At 44.0% G+C, this 24,001-nt stretch overlaps 1 protein-coding gene and 1 long non-coding RNA gene across 5 annotated transcripts; both read left to right on the forward strand.

The window, feature by feature from the left end:
• The first annotated feature begins 1,876 nt into the window (after nt 1-1,876).
• On the forward strand, nt 1,877-19,809 carry LOC311135602 (protein lin-54 homolog). Of its 2 annotated transcripts, XM_084169613.1 has the most exons (14): nt 1,877-2,119; nt 2,993-3,817; nt 4,343-4,454; nt 4,652-4,770; nt 6,378-6,533; nt 6,728-6,929; nt 7,058-7,131; nt 7,256-7,450; nt 7,541-7,632; nt 7,830-7,901; nt 8,057-8,159; nt 8,711-8,848; nt 14,962-15,164; nt 16,252-19,809. In XM_084169613.1, the coding sequence occupies exons 2-14, from the start codon at nt 3,029-3,031 to the stop codon at nt 16,445-16,447; spliced, it is 2,451 nt and encodes an 816-aa protein (XP_084025739.1). In that variant the 5' UTR covers nt 1,877-2,119; nt 2,993-3,028; the 3' UTR covers nt 16,448-19,809. The 2 variants fall into 2 exon arrangements, with proteins under 2 accessions (XP_084025739.1, XP_084025740.1); XM_084169614.1 differs by lacking the exon at nt 1,877-2,119 and having other exon boundaries at nt 2,150-3,817; nt 6,378-6,506.
• Nucleotides 19,810-20,096: 287 nt separating this feature from the next.
• LOC311135576 lies at nt 20,097-23,440 on the forward strand. Of its 3 annotated transcripts, none has more exons than XR_014613789.1 (4): nt 20,097-20,239; nt 22,180-22,230; nt 22,476-22,523; nt 23,128-23,440. It is a non-coding gene; the product is annotated as an uncharacterized lncRNA (long non-coding RNA). The 3 variants fall into 3 exon arrangements; XR_014613790.1 differs by having other exon boundaries at nt 22,476-22,519; XR_014613788.1 differs by having other exon boundaries at nt 22,476-23,440.
• The last annotated feature ends 561 nt before the right edge of the window (nt 23,441-24,001 follow it).

Genomic DNA, 24,001 nt, shown 5'->3' on the forward strand with positions numbered 1-24,001 from the left:
GTGTCTGTAGTATAATAATTGTGGCAAAAACGAATGTAGACATTAATAAATTATGGAGGCACGGTGGCTTCAACACAGCGCCCCCTAATAGTAATATAGTGTATATATAAATCATTAGGTGCACCGCGGCTCAGGTTAATACAATTTGCCTCGCTCTGTATCCCTGATTTACTCAAGTGTTTCCTTTATTTTGTCAGTTACCTGTAGCTAGTTGTGTAGATCTATCACACGCTGAGAGCGAGGCCGGAAGTAGTTCGTTCAATGACGCGCCATGTGGTTGTCAAGGAGTGCGTGACATTATTATGGGATGTTAGGGGTGAAATGGCGATCGGCGCGGTATTTTGAACAATCGTCTGCGTTTCTCCGTCTGTACGGAGCGGCGAAGGAGTATGTGCGTTAAGGCGTTTCGAGACACTAAAATCATTGCTTCAAGGGGAAAAAACAAACCACGTAAGAATCTGTTTGCTGTGTGAAAGGGGCAATAATTTTTGTTACTGCTGGCTATGCTTGCTAACTAGCTAGATAACGTTAACAGCTGATGATATCCATTTGGCCAGTTAGCAGACAGCTAGCTAGCAGCATAGGAAGATACAAAATATAGTAACGTTACAGTCAGTAGTTATGTACTCAGAAACTGTGGAAATACCTTATTCTAACTAGCTAACGTAGTTTAGTACTGTTATAGGATTCATGTTGTTGGAGCGATATGAAGACGTTGGAAAATATTCATTAACTTTATTCACCATTCATTCAGATAAAGTCCACTGTAGCTCTGTTGGTAGAGCATGGCGCTTGCAACGCCAGAGTTGTGGGTTCGTTTCCCACGGGGGGCCAGTATGAAAATGTATGCACTCACAAACTGTAAGTCGCTCTGGATAAGAGCGTCTGCTAAATGACTAAAATGTAAAAAATGTAAAATAAAGGAAACTATTATCAACGTTGCATAGATTTCATAGCTAATTATTATTTTGTTGATGTTTGAGAGATACATTGATTATTCAGCCTGTAACTTTGTGTGATTATAATGACATCAAATTAATTGCAAATTCAGCCCTCTAGTTTGTTTCCAGCACCCCGACAGATGGACAGCAATTTCTGATTTTGCTAGGCCAGTTTGCCATCAGGGCCTGTCATTGTTTAGCTTTCAGGGGTTAATGCTACTGTAGTAATCCTGTCTATTCAATGTTGGCTAGACGGGGGAAAAAATACCTTCATAGTCTAGTCTGTGTGTCTGCTTTGTGAAATGGCTTGAAAGCAGCTGGGGCTTTGATGGTCAAATAGTCAGATGATTACGTCGAGGGTTCCTCTCAAGGTTTCGTTCTTCCAAAGGGAAGTCATATCCCCATTTTATTTAGGTCTCTGGGTGTTTGTTCTGTGACAAACGACTGTATTAAGCGTTGTTCTAATGAATGTGCTTATTTTACATTTGAATAGGTTTACCAAAAACACAAAATATCAGTTCACCAGTTGTTTACAAATGTGGACATTTGAGAGAATTTAGATGTATTATTCGTGACGTTATTTACGTAAGTTGTATAGTTCTACACAGAGTATCATGCAAGTATTTGCAGGTTCATATGGCCTGTTACAGTAGGTGACAAAAGGCGGAGTACTCTTAATATTATTACTGTGTTGCACTACCAGGTAATCTATTGCAAACTGTGCCCCCATTACTTCATTGGTAAACAAGATTCCTGACATGGGCGTTCATATCTATTGCTCTTTCTTCCTCTCATCTCTTTAGTTGAACTCATGACGAGGTGAAAATGGCGGATATTTCGAAATCCAACCCGGCCTGAAAATATAGAAATGTAGCTAGCAAACTATAGCTGGTCGTTTTCACAGTGCTGTCCCTGTCACAAATTCATGATTTTGACAGGCTGCTTGATAGTTGAGAAAACAACAAGCAGGGCCGATCATATATCCTATCGAAAATTGAGGGGATTAACATCGACCCCCCCTCCCCCTCCCCATAGTTTTTCAACTTGTATAGTATCCTATCTGTCTTATTTTGCGTATGGCGGAGGTAGGACAAATATTTATTTTCTGGGATGTCCAAAGCGGCCTAGCAAGGCTAGCTAACCAGCTATCTACACCTCCGCTATGCAATCCATGACATGTTAGCTAAGCTATTTAATTTGCACCGTTCGAGATTAGGCGGATTTTGTTGCAAAGTCATCTTTTTATCTAGTTGTGTTGCAATCAAAGTTAGGATCATAATGTCGTTGCATAAACAAATGTTGTTATTGTTCTTGGTGGCTAGCTAAACTAACGTTAGCGTATTCAACGTCGTGAGTTTAGCTAGCTAGTGTTCGCGACCATAGATAGCACTGTTAGTTACCGCTACAAATCCATTGCAACATTGCTAATGCTAGCTAGCTAAACAGGTTATTTATGAATTTAACCTGTAAGGTCAAGTACTTGATGTTGCGTTGTCTGTGTATGTGTTCTGTAACACCTTTTTCATTGCTTATGAATTCATTGCCGTCTTTGAAACTATTTGGTGTATTTGCGCTTGTGTTTTTGATAGTAGATGTATAAATCTAATATATTCACTAATGTCACACACTGCATGTTTTGGCTGTATATTGTGACAATGACATCATTCAAATCCATGGTGATGGGTTTTGCGCCTTTCATTGTCTTTGCAGTGGTGTGTGTGTGTGCAACATCATATCCAGGAATTGGTCATTCAGGTTTAGTCATCCCACTAGGCATCTCACTGTTTGTATTTTTTTTTACATAGAAAATACTTCTCTAATTGTTCTTGGTTGCCTAACAATTGTTTATGGGCACCAAGCAGGAAGCAAAAAACCTCTGGTTAGAAATGCATGTTTATATCCCAGAAGGAGCCGCTATATATATATATGTATTGTTTGTGTACTGGTACTTTCCTGTCAGTCATTCTACTGAAAGAAAAGTTGTTTTACACATCTAATAGCTTGGTGGAGCTATTGGACTGACATTCTGATGCTTTGTGTTCTGTCTCCAGCAGTGACTGAGTTGAGCTGAGTGTAAACCTGCAGACATGGACGTGGTGTCGCCAGAGCTGAACAGCCTCCTCCCTGATGAGATCATGGACACAGAGGCCATCGTCATGGATGATGACCCCCCCTCCGAGTCCCCTGCAGCCTCTGGCCAATCACAGCCCAGTGACGACGCACCAGTCCCCATGGAAACGGATGTGCCCGCTGTCCCAGAGATCGTAAGCCTGTGTTCGGACGCCCCTCCGACCCAGCGGACCCAAGCCGGGACCACCTCCACCACCACAGGTTCCACCCTCTGTAGCACCACCTCTGCTACCCAGCTCCTCCTCACCCCCTCCACGGCTTCATCCTCCTCCCTCACCCTGCGACCCGCCACAGCCTCCACCCTCACCTCAACCACCCCCAAAACCACCAGCAGCCTGGCCCGGGTCAGTCTCACCTCGGGGGGCTTACAGAAGCTCTCAGCCCCCTTCACCCTCTCAGCCAACCACCAGATCATCCTAAACAAGGTGGCCTCATCCCCGGGCGCAGACACCACCAGGTCCCCAGGCACCACCACCCCCACTACCACCACCACTACTCCAGGGGGCCAGAAGTTCATGGTGACGGCCATAGGGAAGTCAGGCCAACCCATTGTGCTGCAGCTGCCCCACACAGGCTCCAAGCCTGGCTCAGTGCAGGGTCTGGGGGAGGCCAAAGCCAACCCGCAGCATTTCAAGGTGGTGACAAGAGGGGTGAGGACGGACCTGAAACCAATCATGGTGGGGCAGGCGGTCAGCTCGGCCAGTCAGGTGTCCACCCTGCAGGCCCAGCAGCTGAAGACTGTACAGGTGAGACCTGTTTGTTTACTTGTTTATTGACTTGTTTACCTTTTTGTCTCAAGGGTCTGAATTCTTCCCAATTCATCAGAAAGGCATTCAGTTCCTTTGCTCTGCTGTGCTCACATTTTGTAGTGTGGAGATTAATTTAGCTATGTGTTGTCATGAAGAGCCTTATAAGGTTGGAAATCAATGCCCAACTGTAACCCCCACCATCACCCCTCCACAAACACGATATGTGATCATCTTTATTTCAAGTACAGTCCCATGCATTTACTTGGTTGGTGAAAGGAGCTGGGCAATTCCACATCATTGCTATTTACAGAAACATTTTAAGTTTTGCAGATTTTTTTTTATTGGCAGTTGTCCAAACCTAAATGTTGAAATGATTAAATAAAACCTATTCAAAACTTTATTTAGAAGCAAATACTGTAAACAATTTTTATGGTGGATGATGTTGGCAGGCTTTATAGGTCTGGTCTTTATCTCTAAGCTGTAGTTTGTGCATGGAAGGTAAATTAACATATTTCTCAATAGATTGCTAAGAAAACCCAGGTGTCGTCGGCTGGACCAATCAAGTTCGTCTTCACTAAAGCTGTCAACAACAAAGGTCTGACTGCCCAGACATCAGTATCCAATGTCATTACAGGTAATCCCCCTGACATGCTCTTCATATTGACATCTTCATAGAAATAATGGTTGGTTTGCAATGTGCCACATTGAAAGTTCAGCCTGTGTTATAACTGCTTTGAGCCATAGAAATGTATATAGACTTTTATCCCTGCCCCAACTGGTTCTGACCTCATTGTTGTGATTCTGTGCCCTCCCCTAACCCCACCCACCCAGGTCGAGTCCTGTCCACAAGCAGCCCAGTGACCCCCCCGCGGACCATCACCCTCTCTGAGACCCTCAGCTCCAGCTCTAGCAGCAAGATCGCCATCTCCCCCCTCAAGTCGCCCAGCAAGGTCGGACATGCTGCCATTCAATCCCTCTGACCCCACTTTGAGCGAGGGAGAGAGAACCAGTGCAGTTTCAGGGGCCGACATTAACGCCCGGGGCCAGTAAACGCATTTCCAGCCAGTGGATCTACTTTTTGATTTCCAGTTCAACATTTACCTGATCTGTCGCAGTCTACCATTGAAGACTACATACGTAAAAGTCATGTTATTTGTATTTGAGCAATATGATTGGCCGTTCATTAAAGCACCACCACGCTCCCGTGAGTCACAACTTCTTGAGCACTCGAGCAGTACATGAGTTGATGCCTTCACACGGCACACGCGAGATGTCCTGAGCAAAATGAAGCGCCCATCAATCTACTCGTTCAGTTTATTTATTTTAACTAAGGAAAGTGATTTACAAAAGTAAACCTACAATAGTGAACATACTAGCAAATATGCTGGCTGCTGTTGATAGTCTGCAAAAAGACACTTTAGCATTTATCTTGGCTAGCCTACTGTAGCCAGGTCCATATATTTTGAACCCAATTGTCTTAAAGGAGCAGCGTCCTATTTTGAGATGAAAACATTTTTTATTCTCAAAATGACATACTTTAGAAACAAAAATGAATGCAGTTAATACATTTCAATTCTAAAGAATAGAGTAATGACTTGCATTGCTAAATTGGTGGTAAAAAGTGGTCCTCTGTAGCTCAATTGGTAGAGCATGGCGCGTGTAACGCCAGGGTAGTGGGTTCGATCCCCGGGACCACCCATACGTAAAAATGTATGCACACATGACTAAGTCGCTTTGGATAAAAGCGTCTGCTAAATGGCGTATTATTATTATTATTATAATAATAATAAATTATACTGAGTGTACAAAACGTTAGGAACACCTTCCTAATATTGAGTTGCACCCCTTTTTGCCCTCAGAACAGCCTCAATACGTTGGGACATGGACTCTACAAGGTGTCGAAAGCATTCCACAGGGATGCTGGCCCATGTTGACTCCAATGCTTCCCACAGTTGTATCAAGTTGGCTGGATGTCCTTTGGGTGGTGGACCATTCTTGATACAGTGTGAAAAACCCAGCAGCGTTGCAGTTCTTGACACTCAAACCGGTGCGCCTGACACCTACTACCATACCCCATTCAAAGGCACTTAAATCTTTTGTCTTGCCCATTCACCCTCTGAATGGCACACATACACAATCCATGTCTTAAGGCTTAAACATCCTTCTTTAACCTGTCTCCTCCCCTTCATCTACACTGATTGAAGTGGATTTAACAGGTGACATCAATAAGGGATCATAGCTTTCACCTGGTCAGTCTGTCATGGAAAGAGCAGGTGTTCATAATGTTTTGTACACAGTGTATATTACACCGGTTTTTAATACATATCATAATAACCAAATGTAGCATATTTAATAGCTGCATATAGAGAGAAAGCATGCCAACCTATAGGCCCTGCATGACCCCAATCCATTTAAAAACTACACCATGTCCGGGCCAGTGAGAAAAAAAAGTTGCAGTTGGAACCTGAGTTTTCTTCCATTTTGTGTTTGGATGACAACATGGAGCTATTGACATGTATTAGTAAACATATCATTCTGTTTTCTCTTTGTGTGACAGTTGACGGTGGTGTCGGTGGCCTCCCAGGTCCCCAACTCCCCTCAGAAGTCAGTATCTCTGCCTCTCAACATGGCCCACCTTGGACATCAGATACTAGTACAACAGTCTACAGCCACCTCCCCAGCCAAGGTAGTCTCCAGCCATTCTACTGCGCAGGTACAACTAGCCTCTATAACAGTGTTTCTCAACTTTGGTCCTCTAGGACCCCCAGGACTGCACATTTTGTTTAATTCAAACACTGGAACACCTGATTCAACTAGCCAACTAATCACCAAGACCTTGATAATCAGGCATGCTACTGCTGATGCTCTTGGAAATGATCTTGACCATTTTCTCCCCTCTCCTCACAGACCATGAAGCCTGTGCAGACTGTGACGGTGGGAGGGGTGGGCGCCCCCCAGTTTAAGACCATCTTTCCCCTGTCCACTCCGTCCAACGTGCAGCAGATCCAGGTGCCAGGCAGCCGCTTCCACTACGTCAGGCTGGTCACTGCCACCACGGGCAGCAGCACGGGACAGGCCGGCAGCCCCATCACCAACTCATCCATGACAGGTAGGAGACAGACTCGCAACTCACCATCCATACAGAGTGGCAGGGGAAGGATTTTAGGTCCAAACAGTGCCATAAATATACAAGAGCATATGCAACAGTATTTAATATGACCTGTTTTCCTTCCACAGCCAAGCCCTTGGTGGTCAACACAACCCAAGTCAGGATGTCTGTCCCCATTGTCCCAGCACAGACAATGAAGCAGGTGAAACACACACAAACACACTACTTGCTTACATATTTAATTGCCCCCCTACTCAGTCATTCACTCAGCCACGACAACATGCAGTGTAATTGAACTAACCTTCAGTGTTCTCCCCCTCTCTCAGGTGGTGCCTAAGCCCTTGACATCGTCGGGCCAGGTGCTGACCACTCAGACCCAGCAGAGGTTGATCATGCCCGCCACATCGCTGCCCCAGATTCAGCCTAACCTCACCAACCTACCCCCGGGCACCGTGCTGGCGCCTGCCCCTGGCTCTGGAAACATGGGTTATGCCGTGCTGCCCGCACAATACGTCACACAGGTACAGGGCTGGGATGTGTGTTGAATGCATTTTAAACGTGTGTGTGTGTGTGTGTCGGTGCTCTAACACGTCTATCTCTCCCTTCTCCAGCTCCAGCAGTCGGCATATGTGACTCTGGCCAGCAGCTCTGGGTTCTCCACCCCTACAGACATTCAGACTCAGGCCAGACTGCCTCTCAATGGGTAAGCACAACACCACACAGGGGAAATCCCCAGCTGAAATATGATCTGTGGTTTGGTGGAAAATAAGTCCTTGTCAGTAAAAACACTGTTTGTGATAAAGCACCTTTGTTTTGATGGGTTTTAAATCCCTTTTGATATGAAATGTTATATAAACTCAATGCACTGACTAATTCTAAGCATATTCCCTCCTTCCACAGCTTATCAACATCAGGCACTGCCTTCAGGCCACGGAAGCCCTGTAACTGCACCAAGTCTCAGTGTCTCAAACTGTACGTACTATATTAACTTACAGGGAACTCAACCTACTCAACTGTTCATGTGTAACAGGATTCCAGCTTTAAAAAAGAAATCTCCTGTATGTAGACGTCATTTGAGATGGGCCTAACCTCTAGCTGTGTATGTTGTCTGAATGCTCTCTCTGCAGGTACTGTGACTGTTTTGCCAACGGGGAGTTCTGTCAGAGCTGTAACTGTACTAACTGCTTCAACAACCTGGAACACGAGACAGATCGAGCTAAAGCCATCAAGGTGAGGAACAAGACGCAGCCACAAGACATTTACATTACATTTTAGTCATTTAGCAGACGCTCTTATCCAGAGCGACTTACAGTTAGTGAGTGCATACATGATTATTTTGTTATTTTTTCATACTGGCCCCCCGTGGGAATCAAACCCACAACCCTGGCGTTGCAAACGCCATGCTCTACCAACTGAGCTACATCCCTGCCGGCCATTCCCTCCCATACCCTGGACGACGCTGGGCCAATTGTGCGCCGCCCCATGGGTCTCCCAGTCGCGGCCGGCTACGACAGAGCCTGGATTCGAACCAGGATCTCTAGTGGCACAGCCTTAGACCACTGCGCCACTCGGGAGACCATACAGTTGAGACAAATCAGATTTGACTCAACTGTATTTCTCTCACCTTATTTGCCTTGGCTTTTGTGTGAAAGAAAAGCTTGGTGTGATAAATGTACTCCTTGATTAGTGTTATGATTTGGCCTTGTGTAATAAGTAACTGGCAGTTGGATCTGACTCCTTGTGTAAAGAGTTGTTTTAAAAGGAGTGTATAATTTCCCCAGGCTTGTCTGGACCGTAACCCGGAGGCATTCAAGCCGAAGATCGGGAAAGGTAAAGAGGGCGAGTCGGACCGCAGGCACAGCAAAGGCTGCAACTGTAAACGATCAGGCTGCCTGAAGAACTACTGCGAGTGTTACGAGGTGGGTCCCCTCTCTCTCTCTCTCTCTCGCTCTCTCGCTCTCGCTCTCTCGCTCTCGCTCTCTCTCTCTCTCTCTCGCAAGCGAAATGAACAATAAAAAATGAGCAGTAAACATTACACTCACAAAAGTTTAAAAGGAATAGAGACGTCATATTATGGCTATATACAGTGTTATAACGATGTGCAAATAGTTAAAGTACTAAAGGGAAATTATATAAATATGGGTTGTACTTACAATGGTGTTTGTTAATCACTGGTTGCCCTTTTCTTGTGGCAACAGGTCACACATCTTGCTGCTGTGATGGCACACTGTGGTATTTCACCCAATAGATATGGGAGTTTATCTAAATTGGATTTGTTTTCGAATTCTTTGTGGGTCTGGGTAATCTGAGGGAAATATGTGTTCATACATTTGGCAGGCGTTTAGGATGTGCAGCTCAGTTTCCACCTCGTTTTGTGGGAAGTGTGCCCATAGCCTGTCTTCTCTTGAGAGCCAGGTCTGCCTACGGCGACCTCTCTCAATAGCAAGGCTATGCTCACTGAGTCTGTACATAGTCAAAGCTTTCCTTAATTTTGTGTCAGTCACGGTGGTCAGGTATTCTGCCACTGTGTACTCTCTGTTTAGGGCCAAATAGCATTCCAATTTTTTTGGGGGGTGGGGGTAAACTCTTTACAATGTGTCAAGTAATTCTCTTTTTGTTTTCTCATGATTTGGTTGGGTCTAATTCTGTTGCTGTCCTGGGGCTCTGTGGGGTCTGTTTGTGTTCGTGAACAGAGCCCCAGGCCCAGCTTGTTTAGGGGACTCTTCTCCAGGTTAATCTCTCTGTAGGTGATGGCTTTGTTATGGAAGGTTTGGGAATTGGTTCCTTTTTAGGTGGTTGTAGAATTTAACAGCTCTTTTCTGGATTTTGATAATTAGCGGGTATTGGCCTAATTCTGCTCTGCATGCATTATTTGGTGTTTTACGTTGTACACGGAGGATGTTTTTGCAGAATTCTGCATGCAGAGTCTAAATTTGGTGTTTGTCCCCTTTTGTGAATTCTTTGTTGGTGAGCTGACCCCAGACCGTGGAGAGCAATGGGTTCTAAAACTGATTCAAGTATTTTTAGCCAGATCCTAACTGGGATGTTGAATTTTATGTTCCTTTTGATGGTGTAGAAGGCCCTTCTTGCCTCTCAGATCGTTCACAGCTTTGTGGAAGTTACCTGTGGTGCTGATGTTTAGGCCGAGGTACGTATAGTTTGTATCAATTAGGGGGTGCAGGGTGAATACGTGGTCTGTTGTATGGTAATTTGGTAAAAAGCTAATTTGACATTTGCTCAGTACATTGTTTTCAATGAGTAAATGTATGAGTCTGCTGTTAATGACAATGCAGAGGATTTCCCCAAGGTTGCTGTTGACGCATTGGGGTCAAATTTGTCTCCACCTTTGTGGATTTGGGTGATCAGTCCTTGGTTCCAAATATTGGGGAAGATGCCAGAGCTGAGGATGATGTTAAAGAGTTTAAGTATAGCCAATTGGAATTTGTGGTCTGTATATTTTATCATTTAATTTCATGGTCTGAGAGTCCTTTAGGTGCCTTTTGGCAAACTCCAAGCGGGCTGTCGTGCCTTTTACTCAGGAGTGGCTTCCGTCTGGTCACTCTACCATAAAGGCCTGATTGGTGGAGTGCTGCACAGATGGTTGTCCTTCTGGAAGGTTCTCCCATCTCCACAGAGGAACTCTGGAGAGTGACCATTGAGTTCTTGGTCACCTCCCTGAACAAGGCCCTTCTCCCCCGATTGCTCAGTTTGGCCGGGGGGCCAGCTCTAGGAAGAGTCTTGGTGGTTCTAAACTTCTTAAATTTAAGAATGATTGAGGCCACTGTGTTCTTGGGGACCTTCAATGCTTCAGAAATGTTTTGGTACCCTTCCCCAGATCTGTGCCTCGACACAATCCTGTCTCGGAGCTCTATGGACAATTCCTTTGACCTCATGGCTTGGTATTTGCTCTTACATGCGCTGTCAACTGTGGGACCTTATATAGACAGGTGTGTGCCTTTCCAAATCATGTCCAATCAATTGAATTTACCACAGGTGGACTTCAATCGAGTTGTAGAAACATCTCAAGGTGGATCAATGGAAACAGGATGCACCTGAGCTCAATTTCGAGTCTGAAAGCAAAGGGTCTGAAAACTTATGTAAATAAGGTATTTCTGTTTTTTTATTTTTAATACATTTGCAAAAATGTCCATAAACCTGTTTTCGCTTTGTCATTATGGGGTATTGTGTGTAGATTGATGAAGATTTTTTATTTATTTAACCCATTTCAGAATAAGGCTGTAACGTAACAACATGTGGAAAAAGTGAAGGGGTCTGAATACTTTCCAAATTAACTGTAACTCTTCGTGGTGTTTTGTTTTTAGTGTGTTCCAATTTTCCCAGAAGTGGTTAGATTCTATGGATTCTTCAATTACATTGAGCTGATTTCTAACGTGCTGTTACTTACTTTGATAGGGAAGCTGAAATGTAAAATATACTGTTTAGGCTTTCTACTGCCAAGTTCACACCTTCAGTAATACAGTTAAATGTTTTGTCCAGGAAGTTATCTAAAAGGGATTGAATCTGTTGTTGCCTAATTGTTTTTTTTGGTAGGTTTCTACTCTACTTTCATTCCTTCTATAGCATTTTTTTTATATTGTGCATTTCCTTTGGCTTTGATGCCTCATGATTGAGTGTTGCTCTGTTCAAGTAGACTGTGATTTTGCTGTGATCTGATAGGGGTGTCAGTGGGCTGACTGTGAACACAGAGACTCTGGGTTGAGGTAAGTGATAAAGTAATCCACAGTACTACTGCCAAGGGATGAGCTGTAGATGTACCTACCATAGGAGTGTCCTCAAAGCCTACCATTGACTATGTACAGACCCAGCGTGTGACAGAGCTGCAGGAGTTGTGACCTGTTTTTGTTGGTTGTTTTGTCATAGTTGTGTCTAGGGGGGTATATTTGGGAGGGAATACTGTCACCTCCAGGTAGGTCTTTATCCCTGTGTGCTGGGTGTCAGGTTCTGGCATTTAGGTCCCCACAGACTAGTACATGTCCCTGGGCCTGGAAATGGTTGATCTCCCCATCTAGGATGGAGAAGCTGTCTTCATGAAAGTATGGAGATTCTATTGGGGGCATATACAGTTGAAGTCGGAAGTTTACATACACTTATGTTGGAATCATTAAAACTCGTTTTTCAACCACTCCACAAACTTCTTGTTAACAAACTATAGTTTTGTCAAGTCGGTTAGGACATATACTTTGCATGACACAAGTAATTTGTCCAACAATTGTTTACAGACAGATTATTTTACTTATAGATCACTGTATCACAATTCCAGTGGGTCAGAAGTTTATATACACTAAGTTGAGTGTGCCTTTAAACAGCTTGGAAAATTCCAGAAAATGATGTCCTGGCTATAGAAGCTTCTGATAGGCTAATTGACATCATTTGAGTCAATTGGAGGTGTACCTGTGGATGTATTTCAAGGCCTACCTTCAAACTCAGTGCCTCTTTGCTTGACATCATGGGAAAATCAAAAATAAATCAGCCAAGACTTCAGAAAAAAAATTGTAGACATCCACAAGTCTGGTTCATCCTTGGGAGCAATTTCTAAATGCCTGAAGGTACCACGTTCATCTGTACAAACAATAGTACGCAAGTATAAACACCATGGGACCACGCAGCCGTCATACTGCTCAGGAAGGAGACGCGTTCGGTCTCGTAGAGATGAACGTACTTTGGTGCGAAAAGTGCAAATCAATCCCAGTACAACAGCAAAGGACCTTGTGAAGATGCTGGAGGAAACAGGTACAAAAGTATCTATATCCACAGTAAAACGAGTCCTATATCGACATAACCTGAAAGGCCGCTCAGCAAGGAAGAAGCCACTGCTCCAAAACCGCCATAAAAAAGCCAGAGTAGTACGGTTTGCAACTGCACATGGGGACAAAGATCGTACTTTTTGGAGAAATGTCCTCTGGTCTGATTAATCAAAAACAGAACTGTTTGGCCATAATGACCATTGTTATGTTTGGAGGAAAAAGGGGGTACTTGCAAGGCGAAGAACACCATCCCAACCGTGAAGAACGGGGGTGGCAGCATCATGCTGTGGGGATGCTTTGCTACAGGAGGGACTGGTGCACTTCACAAAATCGATGGCATCATGAGGAAGGAAAATTATGTGAATATATTGAAGCAACATCTCAAGACATCAGTCAGGAAGTTAAAGCTTGGTCGCAAATGGGTCTTCCAAATGGAAAATGACCCCAAGCATACTTCCAAAGTTGTGCCAAAATGGCTTAAGGACAACAAAGTCAAGGTATTGGAGTGGCCATCACAAAGCCCTGACCTCAATCCTATAGAACATTTGTGGGCAGAACTGAAAAAGCGTGTGTGAGCAAGGATGTCTACAAACCTGACTCAGTTACATCAGCTCTGTCAGGAGGAATGGGCCAAAATTCACCCAAATTATTGTGGGAAGCTTGTGGAAGGCTACCCAAAACGTTTGACCCAAGTTAAACAATTTAAAGGCAATGCTACCAAATACGAATTGAGTGTATGTAAACTTCTGACCCACTGGGAATGTGATGAAAGAAGTAAATGCTGAAATAAATCATTCTCTCTACTATTATTCTGACATTTAACAATCTTAAAATAAAGTGGTGATCCTAACTGACCTAAGACAGGGAATTTTTACTAGGATTAAATGTCAGGAATTGTGAAAAACTGAGTTTAAATGTGTTTGGCTAAGGTGTATGTAAACCTCCGACTTCAACTGTAGGTAGCACACAGGAGGACATTTTTCTCTGCACCAGATGTAACATTTTCTTGTTTTAGACTAATTTAATAGTGGGTTAGGTCTGCTCTATACCAAATTAGCATACCCCCTAAGTCTCTTCCCTGTTTCACACCTGGTAGTTTGGTGGATGGGACTACCAGCTCTCTGTAATCTAGAGGGCAACCAGTGGGTCCGTCTTCTCTATACCATGTTTCTTGTAGGATGACAATGTCTGTATTTCCAATTTCTTTGATGAATTCTGGGTTCCTGCTCTTTAGGCCAAAGGCAGATGACCTCAGACCTTGTATATGCCAGGATGCGATAGTAAAAGCTTTGTGTTCCATAGTGTCTAGTGTTGTGTTTGTGTGGTTTAGGCTCGGACCATTAAAGTAGGTGTGAGCAGAGCATGTTGAGCATCTGATACATGCCTCTTAGGTGGCACTACGTAATGAATCATGTGGAAATTGAGCAAGTTGAGGTGACTAAACTGCTTGGAGTAACCCTGGATTGTAGACTGTCATGGTCAAAGCATATTGATACAACAGTAGCTAAGATTGGGAGAAGTATGTCCATAATTAAGCGCTGCTCTGCCTCCTTAACAACACTATCAACAAGGCAGGTCCTACAGGCCCTAGTTTTGTCGCACCTAGACTACTGTTCAGAAGTGTGGTCAGGTGACACAAAGAGGGACTTGGGAAAATTGCAGTTGGCTCAGAACAGGGCAGCACGGCTGGCCCTTAAATGTCCATGGAGAGCTAACATTAATGACATGCATGTCAGTCTCTCCTGGCTCAGAGTGGAAGAGTTATTGACTTCATCACTGCTTGTTTTTGTAAGAGGTGTTGAACTGCTGAATGTATCAGGTGGGGCCTATATAGGGTGTGGTCAGGGTTTGTTTGGGGCGGTCTCAGCTGGTGATTCTGTGGTCTGGGTGTCGGTCCTCTTGGCGTGGGTTCTCTCGGTGCAAGTCCTTCGGGAGGGGGTCTCGCAGGTCTGGGAGGGTGTCTCGCTGGTCTTGGCAGGGTATCCATTGCTCTGTTGCTCCTGTGTGCTGTGTGAGGTGCTGCGGTTGAGGGTGACGTCCTTCAGGGTCCTGGCAAAAGTTGTGATTACTGCCTTGTAGAGGTGGACCTGGTCGTAAAGGCTGGTCAAGTCCAGGGTGGTCCTTATACGGGTGACTATAACGTTGTACTCTGGGGGTGGCCAATCTTATCCCTGAAGGGGTGGGTGCAGGCTTTTGTTCCAACCAACTAGTAGCACACCCGATTCTTGGTCACACTTGCTTATTTGTTGAGACTCTCTCTCTGCCAGGCCAAGATCATGTGCTCGTCTACCTGTAAGTGTGTGGGCTGTAAGAACTTTGAGGAGAGCCCTGAGAGGAAGACTCTGATGCACCTGGCCGACGCAGCTGAGGTCAGAGTTCAACAACAGACAGCAGCCAAGACCAAGCTGTCATCACAGATCTCAGACCTGCTTACACGGACCACCCCCGCCATCACCAGCGGAGGAGGGAGGTAAGACTCCCTCCCTCTCTAGACTCACCCTCTCCGGCCTCACCCCCTTTCTAGATTCACCCCGTCTCTACTCACCCCCTCTCCTCCACGCATCTTCTGTAATGTATTTTCTCCACGCTCCCTGTCTCCAGCCTCCCTTCTCCAGTCTCACCCCCTCTCGCCTCCCCTTCTCCAGTCTCACCCCCTCTCGCCTCCCCTTCTCCAGTCTCACCCCCTCTCTCCTCCCCTTCTCCAGTCTCACCCCCTCTCTCCTCCCCTTTTCCAGCCTCATCCCCTCTCTCCTCCCCTTCTCCAGTCTCACCCCCTCTCTCCTCCCCTTCTCCAGTCTCACCCCCTCTCTCCTCCCCTTTTCCAGTCTCACCCCCTCTCTCCTCCCCTTTTCCAGCCTCATCCCCTCTCTCCTCCCCTTCTCCAGTCTCACCCCCTCTCTCCTCCCCTTCTCCAGTCTCACCCCCTCTCTCCTCCCCTTTTCCAGTCTCACCCCCTCTCTCCTCCCCTTTTCCAGCCTCATCCCCTCTCTCCTCCCCTTCTCCAGTCTCACCCCCTCTCTCCTCCCCTTCTCCAGTCTCACCCCCTCTCTTCTCCAGTCTCACCCCCTCTCTCCTCCCCTTCTCTAGTCTCACCCCCTCTCTCCTCCCCTTCTCCAGCCTCAACCCCTCTCTCCTCCCCTTCTCCAGTCTCACCCCCTCTCTCCTCCCCTTCTCCAGTCTCACCCCCTCTCTTCTCCAGTCTCACCCCCTCTCTCCTCCCCTTCTCTAGTCTCACCCCCTCTCTCCTCCCCTTCTCCAGCCTCAACCCCTCTCTCCTCCCCTTCTCCAGTCTCACCCCCTCTCCTCCCCTTCTCTAGTCTCACCCCCTCTCTCCTCCCCTTCTCTATTCTCACCCCCTCTCTCCTCCCCTTCTCCAGTCTCACCCCCTCTCTCCTCCCCTTCTCCAGTCTCACCCCTCTCGCCTCCCGTTCTCCAGCCTCAACCCCTCTCTCCTCCCCTTCTCCAGCCTCACCCCCTCTCTCCTCCCCTTCTCCAGTCTCACCCCCTCTCGCCTTGTTGTAGAACAGTGGCTAATCTCCTCATCCTCTCTCCACCAGGATGCCCTATACGTTTGTGACGAAGGAGGTGGCGGAGGTTACGTGTGAGTGTCTGCTGGAGCAGGCTGAGCAGGCAGAGCTGAACCAGCAGCCCCAGGCCACCGCAGAGAGGATGATCCTGGAGGAGTTTGGACGCTGCCTCATGAGGATCATCAGCTCGGCGGGCAAGACAGACTGTCCCTCCATCAACTGCTAGGCTAGGTCCATGGGCTTACTCTATTTGCCTCTCACCCATCCCAGAGAGAACTAGTGCCCGGGAGACTGGAAGGGAAGGGTGGCCCCCTCTCTCCCCCAGCTTCAGAGCTAAACATTGGGACTGGCGAGTGGTGGTGGTCCCTGGGAGGTCCTTGGTTTCTCTATCTCCCGGGCTAGCTATCCCCATAGACATTGGATTGGGAGAATAGTAGACTGCCCCATCAACTATTATCTAGCTAGACCCAGCAGCCAGCACCAGGAGGCAAGGACAGCCCTGTGCACTGCTCACCGCTTACCCACCCTCAGAGCTCTAGCGTTGGGAGGACAAAGGGACATTCATTGCTATGGAGCTGGTGCTGCTCCTTCTTCAGTTAGTGGGAATAGCCTTGGCTGAAGGGAGGGGCTGTCCCCATGCCTGCCTGAAAAAACAAGGATTGTGGGAGAGACTCGGCAGAGAAAGAAGTGCATGTGGGAGCAAACAAAAAGAGGGACCAGGATTTGGGTTTTAACCAGTTCTTGGTTTCGGTGCACCCTCTGACTGATTGAGTGGGATAGCACAGAGTGTTTGTGTTTTGGGAAGGGGGGTTGTTTTAGGCTGACCATGCACACTTTTTGATAATAGGTATTTTTACAGTTTTTTTCTTTTTTTTTTCTTATGTATTTTTCTTTCATCCTATCATGGCTCTGTTTGCATATGTCCCTCTCTTTCACCCTCTCCTTCTCTCTGGTGTGATATTAACATGTTTTATTCATTTCTGATGATTCTGGATGCAGAGGAGGAAAGAGCAGTCACATTCTGACTGTACATTCTTCAGGTAGTAACCCAGGTTCTAATCATGATGCCGATATCTCTACAGTAGCTAGATTTTACTGTAGCCCACAAGATACGGCCACTATTTATTTTCCTCAACCACCGTTTCAACTTGTGCTCAGAGCTTAGCAAAATGTCTAGGAACAAATTAAAAATTCCCACTTTGATTTTATCACGGATATCGATTCTATTTGCCATTTTAAATGACTATTCAGTATGTATTTGAATTTACTTTCACCAAACTGGGTTTTGGGGTAGCATACAGTCCTGTTTGACACGTTCAGGTAGGGTCAAGTTTCACAATATCAAATCCAAGTTATTCGCTCTACTAAAGTGCTTATGGTACTCTAAACTCATTGTCAAGGTATGAAAGTTGTCCACTTTTATTAGGTAAATATGAATATTGGAATCTAGGTGCCCCTATTTTAACTTTGTGAATAACAATTTGCTTGTATGTAGAATAGCGCACACACATGTATGTTGGATCACTGTCAAGAGCCAGGGGCAGATTGTTCGATTGGATAATGAATCTAGCCATAGTATCACTGTATGTCCGGAGCACTGCAACTATTTTAGCATAGCAGAGTGCCTTCAGTCTACAGTGAGTTGATGATTGGGCATGGTAACTTTGTGTTTTACAACGTCATCATGGATTAGGCTACCAGGTAACACAAGATTTGGCCTCTGTGTGTCACACTGTAACTCTGCCCATCAAGTGTGTGTTCAACAGCATCTGGGTAGTGTTTGAATAACAAAAGTGGTGTTTTTAAGACCCTTTGTATCATTTCCACTATTCTGGCTAACACCTAACTCTCAAAGTTACTGACTTCAGAGTCTGGAATGGCTCTTCGATGTCGGCACAATGCGTCAATAATGAAGGGGGCTGTGCTTTTACTGGTTGGTTCTCCTCCGTGTCATTCTCACTAAAATACCCACATGCACGGCCCCGAGCGCCGCCACTTACATTACAACGGTTGGATTTTCAAAACAACGAGAGGTCTCAACCTCTGAGGGGAAAAAATAACATTTCATTGAACCAATCAAAGCCATCGCTCAATTTCTGAGTGAATTTTGCATTAATGGCCTTATTTCCAGACCAGTGTACAACAGCTCTCCCTGCGCTGTGAGTCATGTGGGTCACACCAGCCAGGCTACATTTCCCCCTCACAAAGCCAATCCCTTTCTATGTTTTTATATTGGGGTGGGTCTTGTGTGTTTGGGTGTTGTTTTTTAAAAATACTGTTATTAGTTGTAGCTTTATTTCCCCCAGGATACCTTCGCCTTACGTTCCCAAATCTGCTCAGGGCATTGAAGGACTTTTACTACGTTGTCAATTGTTTCCCCCAATGTTGTTGAAGACACACACATACTTATTAAAACACATTCAAGATGTATCAAAAAGCAGGCGTTTGTTGTTATAGATTGCCCTTATCCAAAAGAGTCAGAGAATGACCATGTTATACACATCACACATCCTTTTCAAAGTTGTAATCATCCCTATGCACTGAACTTTGTTTATTGTATGGATGATCTTGCTGGATGCTGAAGTATTAGAAAATGGCTGTACAGCATCAACAATTGGTCTGTGTGTTTGAACAGCATGATGCATCCCTAATAAAACACATTTCTCTTGGGCCTGTTCAGGAGTGTGCAATGTTACAGAACGTTCAGATAAAAATGTATTGTGTAGAACCAATACAGTGGTATTTCAGGTAGAGGATTGGAATTGTCTGCACTATATGTTACATTTCTATTTGCAACATTTGAGTCTCCCCTCATTGAATACAGCCCTAGTATCCATTGTCAACCCACAAAGTGGGACGTTTCAAAGGGCTTCCAATAGTTGAGCACAAACAGAACCCTGCTCTGAAAGTGCTCAGCTCACTCCCTCAATCTGATGTTGAAAGGTGGTGGGAAATTGTTTTTAGATTGTCTTCTAACAGTGAGAAATGTAACATAATAAAGCTATTGATATTATCAATAAAACTAAACAGCAAAGTTGTGCTCTGTCTGTGAACAGAAAAGTTTCTATCAAATCTACATATTTCAGGAGAAACCTAGCCTTCTATCAGGTAACCTAACCCATGACATCTTGTAATAATCTGTACACTAGACAAAACAAGAATGCTTCTTTGTACCTTCTTGATGTTTGCAATACCAGGCTTTTTTCACTGAGGGACTCTGTACTGAACTGATCTGTATAAATCTGTAATGTTACCTGCTGCCCCTGTGCAACGGCTCTGAAGTACTCCTGTAGTACTTGTATTTTGGTTGGTTGATTATGTGACCATTGCCTGTATGTTATGTGACCATTGCCTGTATTACTTTTTAGGTGAAATCAAGTTTGTCTTTTTTCTTGTGTCATCATTCTTGTAAAGATCTCTTTCTGTCTGGAATTATTTATCTCATGTTATCCTGACTATAACACAGTATCACCAAAATTAAAGTACTTTTAATTATTTTCAGATTTATATTGAGTAAAGCCTATGTAAGATGTTGTGACTGTAATGTAAGCAAACTATGAAGCAAATTAAATTTATACAGTTCTATAAAAATGTATCAATCTTTGCACTAAATTGCATTCATATTTTACTAAATACATAGCACAGGCCTATCAGATATTGTCATATTTCTGATACCGATGATTGCTTTAGACAGTAACATGAAGTTGATTTGTAAGTGATTGAAGCTATGCTTTAACACTACTGTAATTGTAACACTTTTAAATGTGTTTATTAAGATATTTAGATATTTTAGAGAAATCCAGCCTTTCTCGTGTTTTTCCCCACATTGCTTTGCTGTGTATATAATGCGCATGCGCAAATTATGAGGAGTTTTTTTCGTTGCTTTTATCAGTAGAAGAGCGAGTATCTGGCAAGTCCGATGCAAATAATAACCTGAAGAATGTCTTGAAAAGGAAGGACCTCGCCCTTGTTGGCGAGATAACAGTGAATTTGAGGCATATCTCCGACTTATAGTTCAGTGAGTTGTCTTGTCTTGTAATATAGCAAGCTAGCTAGCTACTACAAGCTATGATATGTGTTAGCTATAGCTATGTATAGCCAGTCCTGACCAATTGGCTATCAATATCATAGATTTTCTTATCCATCGTCCAATGATTTTAAATCTTTGCTGTTCACATCATGAATCTCTGTGATTACATTTTTTTTTTTTTACAACTATAGTTATCTTAAAATAGGCCCTTTTCACGTGACGTCAGACAACTTCCGTTCTGCCGCGATGCAGGTTATGTTTACATCCGGTGTCGCTTAGGAACGCTTAGCTAGTAGCACATCATTATGGAGTTCACCCAGTCCCTTTCACATCTGCCACCAATACGACTTAACGACGTAGAACGACTTGCTGACAAGTGGTCCCTTACTTCAAGATCGAAGCTTGATAAAGGCTACAAGTTCTTCGTTGAAGGTTACCTGTTTGATTATGAAGGTATGTGTTTATCTTTATTTAGCTTAAATTAGCCCTATGCTAGCGAAGGTTATGAGCTGACGAGTTTCTGTTTTGCAGCCTCTTTTTAATATTACTGCTGTTTGTATCGACCGTAAGATAAGAGTCAGTAATGTATTAATGGCTAATGCTGCGCCCTTTCTCCCAATCACTGTATTGAAACAGTCTCAAGTGTAGTTAACGGTGAGGTGACAGTGAGAGGGCGATGTTACAGGTCCATGAAGAAAAATGAGGAGGCTCATCGGCTTCAGGTTTCTCAGATAAACAGTTCTCTAACATTATGATAAGATAGGTTAAGATAGATAAGTTTTCTTTTTGTTGTGTTTTGCTGCGGTTGCAGATTTAATAAGAATGATTCCACAAAGTTCCACTGTGGATCAGTTTGTTTCTCAGTCTGAGCTCTGATTTTGTATCATTAAACTTAATACACAACGAAATTCTTACAAACCGATGTGGGTTGTTGACGGCAATAAAGACTGGGAAAGATCTACCTATCCTTACCCCAATCATTCCAGTGGAATCTAGACGGCACTGATCCCTGTTTAATACGGATCCGTCCACTGGCCGATGTGTATCTATCCTCAGGGGGAAAGTGCTGACTGCAAACAAAGGTGCTCCCACGAAGAATCTTAAAACTTGGTCCCTCATCTCTCCTGATCGCCCTCACCCAACGGGCACGTATTTCTCCATCAACAGGGAAATCGTGAAAACTCAGATACGGGAATTTCTGTTTGTTGTTTGAACAAAATGGTACACTGCAATAGCATCTTCTCGAAGATTGTGCCATGCTTCGGTGTTGGATGGGATACTGTTGCGATACAGACACCGGGAGAAAAGAAACAGCTAAATTAACATTCAGCTTTGACCAGGAATCAATATTTATCTAGCTATCATGCACAACAGTATTTGAATAGGTGAGTTACTATACATTCATGAATAAACTAACTGCCTAACAAAGGGTTAGATAGCTAGCTAAGTAAACTTGTTACATTACAGCCAGGCAGCAATGTAACGCTACCTTTTAACGTTATCGGTATCTGGTACTAAGTTGTTGTTAGCTAACGTTAGCCCACTTTTAAGTAACTAAGGCAGTGAACAATTATGAATTAACAATAACGTTAGCAAGTTACAAACCATTGCATATACGTAAACATTATTACTCTTAACTTTACTAATTTAACTTAAACGTACCTTTTGGAATTTCTTCAAGTAGCTAGCTTGCTAGTTAGTGGTCAACAGTTGTATTTTCGTTGAGAAGTCTCAGGTTACGGGCGAACGGAAGTGAAGTTAACCTGCTACGCGGAAAGGCGGAAGTTAGATGACGTCATCGTGAAAAGGGCCTATTGTGCCAGGAGTCTAGTCTGTACTGCGCACGTGGTCGGTAACTTGGACTATACTTGACCCAAGATTGTTGCATGTTACATTATAATGCATCAACTTGTTTACCTTTTCTGCAGTGTCGTTCGATACACTGTCACAGGATGGATGACAATGATACAGGACACGTGGTAAGATGTCAAACTGGCTACACTGTCAGCTTGAACACTCATTTACAATGTATTGAAGAATGAATGAAGTCAACTGCAGCCATTTTCTTGTCCTATGATTAAAATCTGTATCTGCTGTTCACATCATGAACCACAGTGATTATTATTACATTATTATGAGGACATGTGCATTAGCCTATAATTTGACATATTTTGACTGGCTTTGATTATACTGTGTTTTAACCATCATTTCAATTTTGGCACAGATCCAACAGAATGGTCTCTTCAGTGCTGAGCAGCAATGCACTCTGTAGGTATGTGTATGTATATTCGTGTGTGTGATCCAATGGAGGCTGGTGATCAGTAGAGCTATAGGACTGGCTCATTGTGGCTGGAATGGAATAAATGTAAAGGAGTCAAACATGGTTTCCGTATGTTTGATACTGTTATTCCAGCCATTACAATGAGCCTGTCCTATAGCTCCTCCCACCAGCCTCCACTGATGTAATCCTATAGGGTTTATTTGATCTGGGTCAATGATTAGATATAATCATTACCCATCTGACCCAGTCCAAGTCTGGGAGGGAATATTATTCAACTTGAATGATGGTGCAGTCTCCAATGTTTTCAATTATTAGTGTTATTTGTTGCATATTGTGTATCTTTTTAAATGTAGTATGGTGGCATGTGGTCCTCTATTAGCTCAGCTGGTAGAGCACGGCGCTTGTAATGCCAAGGTAATGGGTTCGATCCCCGGGACCACCCATACACAAAATATGTATGCACGCATGACTGTAAGTCGCTTTGGATAAAAGCGTCTGCTAAATGGCATATTATATATATTATTATGTTTTGTTTCAAACGGCTGTCAACTGACATCCCTCTTAACACTAACGATGAGATTGTGTTTTTCTCCAGGCTTCTGCAATAGGAGTGCCCTGGGTGGTCTCATGGTTTCCATAGTGAAATTGACTACAAAGATGGCGCTCGATTCCTTGTGAAACTACAGTACAAATTGATATAAGCATTTCCTATCCCTTTGTCCAACACTACAAAGTATGTTCATTTGAGTGACTGATCATTTCAGAAAGGTGTGAAGACTGTGTTGACTTGACAATAGAACATTATGAAATGGAATTTCTTGTGCCAGGGAAGGTTTCATGAAGTCAATTGAAATGCATGTAGGGAATTGTTGAAAACATGATTTACTAGCAAAGCAACTGAATAAAAAAAAAATAACGTCTTTAAAAAAGTGGACAATGGTTGTTTGAGTGGCCAGGACCAAAGCTTGCATACACACAATACTGTGTAAAGAGTGGAAATGAAAAATGCAGGTTTCCTTATGTTACTATGGAGGGATTCACTTTATTCAGATACTATTTTATGTTTTGTCTGATGCAACATGGTGAAATGTGTCAGAATAGAAATCATGTAGATTCCAGTAATGAGGTTGACCCCGATGGCAGGGGGTTCACTCTAATGTGAAGTATGCCACCAATTGTGTTTGCTACAGATAACGTTCAGTAGGCCTACAGTGAATGAGTACATGCATGTGATTGCACACATGGTATACATACTGTACAGAATGGTCAAGCCCTGTTTACCGGAAGTGCCTGAAGAAGGGGGAGATTATTGTGCCCGTTCTTATTATACCTCGGTAAGTGTACCACGTTGATGGAGCCGAAGACCAATTAGTGTAACCGCAGCAACATTTAGACTTCCGTTTTTTCCGAGTTTGCCTTCAAAATAAAAGTGGCAACGTGTATGATGCGAAATTAATACTTTTTTCAGC

Source organism: Coregonus lavaretus (genome assembly GCF_964263955.1).
Source record: "Coregonus lavaretus genome assembly, chromosome: 10".
Lineage (NCBI taxonomy): Eukaryota > Metazoa > Chordata > Actinopteri > Salmoniformes > Salmonidae > Coregonus > Coregonus lavaretus.